The following is a 4,474-nucleotide window of genomic DNA, read 5'->3' as shown; positions in this document are numbered from 1 at the left end:
ATTTGATTTGTTAGGCTTTAGGAATTGACTAAAATGCAGTAGCCTAAATAGCCTATAGGCTAATGCTTTTCACACTAAAGCATATTATAAGGTAGCCTAAACGTACGGAAGAGGTTGGTCTATTAAGTTTCCTTTCTAAATTAACCCTTAGCCTAATAAAAATAATAAGCTTAGGGTAACTTCAAAACGAACACACATAATCGTATGCTCATGCAAATGTGCAAAAATAATGAGTTTCTTATTCAATGGAATTTTAGAAAAAAAAATCAATTTATTACCTTTAAACTTCAAACATCTTATCAAGTGAAATCCAAGAGCAAAGAGAAATACTCAGTATTTCAGTGATTCTCTATAGCCTAGGCTACTCCCAAACTGTCCACATCAAAATAAACAAAATCAATATAGCAGCTTCCCAAGTGCGCCACGGACGTGCCTCTTAAAATGGTGACATTTTGCAGCCTAGGCCTACATAATTTAAGAAAAACAAGTCTTAGAATATTATCGTGACATTGTGATTTTGCACATTATGGGAATTATCATTTCACAAGAGAGAGCACATTTAGGTACTCGTGTCTGTATTAAGGTGGTTGAGTTTTGCCTCCACTAGTGAACAATCACATTTGATCAATTCAGACTGAGACAGCCTAGTGAAGGTGAATTCTCAGATAGTGTCAGAAGAGAGGCGACAGCAGACGCTTAATGATGGTGAGTTTTCTGAAAGTGTGAGAGGGCAAAGGTGAGTGGTAGCCTACGTTAAGTTATTTGAGCATTCAGAACAAATGAAACAATCACATGAAGGTAGGCGATAAACTATCTCACAGTCTGTTAGATAATATATTAATGACGCTCTATGACACAATCAAGTGCCTAAAACAACGAAAAATAGCCTACTTTCTCAGAAATCTTTAGCACTAGGCCTGTAGGTTTACACCACCAGTTAACAGCTTTAAAGTGTGCAATGTGTTTGAGGACAAAGTGAACGAAACCAATTATTATTGAAGCAGTTAAAATTCGATAAACCCTGCGGGCTCTTTTAACTATTAATCCAATGGTTGGTATAGCCCTGCTAATATCTTTTTAAAATGCCGTGTTTAGCCCATTCATAGTTGCAATTAATGCACCGCGGAGTATTTCATCCTTTTCTGTTTTTGTCGTTGATTGCAAAACCACACACGAACAACGTTCTTTTTCAGGTCCAGTTTCTCGGCGATTGCTGCGATCTTTTCCGAGGAGGGACGCGGTTGGATAGCAAAGTACGCTTCCAGAGAGCGCTTCTCAGGCGCGGCTATAGACGTGCGTTTTCGTTTCCTTTCGTTGCCACTGAAAAGGTCCGGCTTGCTATTCTTCTCCCGGTAAGCAGCCTCGGCTTCCTCGAGCCAAGCTTGGAGGACCGGTTTGAGCGCGATCATGTTATTGTGTGAGAGGGTGAGGGACTCGAACCTGCAGATGGTGCTCTGGCTCAGCGAGCCCACCCCGGGGATCTTCAGGTTGGCGAGCGCCGAACCAACGTCCGCCTGGGTCACCCCGAGCTTGATCCGCCGCTGTTTGAACCGCTCGGCAAAGGCTTCCAGCTCGCGCGGATCTGACTCCACGTCGTTGACGCACGCCATGCCGGTGTGCACGGAGAGGGAGTGCGGCGGGTGGCCCATGGTCATCGCCTGGTGGAGGTGGCCCATGGTCTGGAGGTGGTGCTGGTGGGCCTGCGAGCTCATCCCGGACGGGTCCGGCGCCCCCATGCCGCTGACCGATAGGCTGGAGGAGAGATGGTCCAGGAGGTCGCTCTCCAGGCCCTGGTTGAGGTGGTGGTGGTGGTGGTGGTGGTGAGAGGACAGGGTGGACGGGTGGGAGATGGGCACCGTGGAGGACGTGGAGGTGCAGGGGACACTACTCATGGTATGGTAAGTCACGTCTGGTTTGAAAGGGTGACTCTTGCCGTGGGAGACAATGTCAGCCGCCGCCAGAGCTTCCGCGCGTGCCAGTAGACTCTCATCAAAGCCACCGAATATATTGCCCTGGAGCTGCAAGCAGGAACGCGCAGACTGGAGTCAGAGGGGAATTCTGTCAACTCACGATTAAAAAACATTTTCCAAGCACAGAGGAGAGCCCTCCTCAAAGCACAGGTCATAAAAATTAATACGAAAGCAGCAGCTCTGCTTGAATAGACATGTGGATGAGAGGGAAAGAGAGAGTGGAGGCAGGGGAGGAGGACATGTAGGACAGAGTGAAATAGAGAGAGCTATAGTTTATGGAGAGAGAGAGAGGGGGGGGGGTAAAGAAATGGGGCGGGAGTGGAGGAGAGGTAGTCTTCTCAGATCAATTTTAAACATTTTCCAATTAATATCCTACGTTTGAGCCTCAGATAATTTACCCCCAAAACGTACCTGCGGGGCAGGCAGACAAACTCTGCGCATGCCTTCCGAGCTTGCGTGCAGGCCAGGGTATTTGGGCTCGTGCAGTGCTGGGTGCATAGTGAAATGCTGCTTGCCGTTCATGGTCATCATCTTCCTCGCGCGCCTGGCAGGTAAGTGGCCCTGGCATGTAGGCTGGCTCGTTCCTCTGGCTCGCGGCAGCCAGACTGAGCTATTTCCATTGGCGGCGCCTCCTGCTCTGCACCCCACCTCACCCCCTCTCCTTTACTCAATTTACAAATTACAAGTCAAGGAGCGGGCTGTCTGCTCTGCGCAAGCGTCAGGTAGACGTGAGCGTGAGCACACTGGAATATGAAAACAAAGCAGCAATCAGTCATAGGCTACCACCTGTAGGCTATGCTACCTAAGACCGGGCCATATGATAGACTATACCGCGATGACAAACTTCTGCGGTTCTATAATAGGCTACATTGTAGGCCTAGCTGTTTAAGCCTCACGTTAAGAGAGTAACAAAAAAATCAAATTAAATCTTGCACATTTCAGATGGGCTACCAGAAACTGTAAGTCTAATTGTGCTGCAAAAATGTTTATGAAGGCAATGATTCTCTCTCGCACATATCTCTGTAAAGCAAGAGCGTTGCCTCTGTGTATGAAATGCGCCGTAGAAATACATCTTGGTTTGATTTAACATAGCCTACGAGCCTGCTAATTCTGGTATATTTCTAGCTTATGCCACACCGTCCATGCCAACTATTTAAATATAAACGTTATTACAGGCTCGCAGCCCACATAGTAAAGACAGTGCATTACATATAAATAATAATAAAAAAAAAATATATACAACTGTCGGGGACTCATTTTAAAGATTTATTTTATTTATGTAATGTTCAAGTTCAAGAAACTTTATCCCCTAGGGGCAAATTGTCTCACAGCCAGCAGAAATTCAGCAGAAATGCTATTGCGAAATATTTCCCAAACGTCTCCAAAAGTGTACAAGGATGTGTTACATCAGATTCCCACTGGCTGCAGTTGAGGTGCCCTCTGATACCGAAGAGTAGTTTTGGCATCGAGTTCCCTCCTCGTGCTTCCAGTGAATCACCTGTCTTAGCGAGGCCAGGCGCGCGCTCTCCATGGTTCTGAAGTCACGCGGGCAGCAGCAACCAGTAGCCCATCAGGAGAAGGCTCTTTTTCGACAAGCTGGACCTTATTTACGGCATATTATAAGACGTTTGACTCACCGAGATAACTTTGGTGTAATTCGGAGGCCTGTAGAATAAATTTAAAATCCAGCGCGACGGGGCACTTAGAATGCAGCTTCTAAAAAATGTAGGCCTATTTTCTGCCGCGAAATGGTTGTTTTCATCAATCTATTTTTATGAATCGCTAGTTGTGCTTCCATAGAGCTAGGGCTTGTGGTTTTCACATGCCTCTGTAATATACGGAAGAGCATTAGGGCCAACAACTGAGTTGTTTTTTTTTAAGCTTATATGAGTTTAAAGTCAGAAATAACTTCTGAGAAAAAAAGTCTGAATTTCTGACTTTAAGAGGGAGAATTGTGGTAGTACTTCTTGAAGAGATTAGTTTTGAGCCTGCAGCGAAAGATGGGCAGCGACTCTGCTGTCCTGACATCAGTGGGCAGTTCATTCCACCACTGCGGGGCCAGGACAGAGAAGAGCCGTGACCCTGTCAATCGATCAATCAAGTGATAGGAGAAGCCATGTGAGCGAATGACAGAGCCCAGAGATGTAGTGTAGAGGGAAAAAAGGAGAGGACCCAGGACAGACCCTTGTGGAACCCCCGTAGTCAGACTACGCAGTTCCGACATCGACCCTCTCCATGTCACCCGGTAGGAGCGGCCTGTCAGGTAGGATGCAAACGGGGAGCGTGCAGAGCCAGTGATGCCTTTCTCCTCGAGGGTGGAGAGGAGGATCTGGTGGTCTACTGTATCAAATGCTGCTGACAGGTCTAGGAGTATCAGGACAGATTAGAGAGAGTTCGCTCTCGCGGCATGGAGTGACTGCGTCAATGCAAGGAGGGCGGTCTCTGTCGAGCGGCCAGCCTTGAACCTGGACTGAGGTCTAGGAGGTCGTTCTGGTGGAGATACG

The 4,474-nt window shown here is 47.0% G+C and overlaps 1 protein-coding gene across 1 annotated transcript; it reads right to left on the bottom strand.

The window, feature by feature from the left end:
* Positions 1-1,112: 1,112 nt before the first annotated feature.
* On the bottom strand, positions 1,113-2,501 carry pou4f3 (POU class 4 homeobox 3; the record flags this gene model as incomplete). Its single annotated transcript, XM_084445096.1, has 2 exons — positions 1,113-2,018; positions 2,382-2,501. The coding sequence occupies 2 exons, from the start codon at positions 2,499-2,501 to the stop codon at positions 1,113-1,115; spliced, it is 1,026 nt and encodes a 341-aa protein (XP_084301222.1).
* Between the last annotated feature and the right edge of the window lie 1,973 nt (positions 2,502-4,474).

The sequence above is a fragment of the Borostomias antarcticus genome (assembly GCF_949987555.1).
Source record: "Borostomias antarcticus genome assembly, chromosome: 1".
NCBI classification, from domain to species: Eukaryota; Metazoa; Chordata; class Actinopteri; order Stomiiformes; family Stomiidae; genus Borostomias; species Borostomias antarcticus.
Note: the sequence above shows the minus strand (reverse complement) of the source record. Positions and strands in the feature narration are given on the sequence as shown.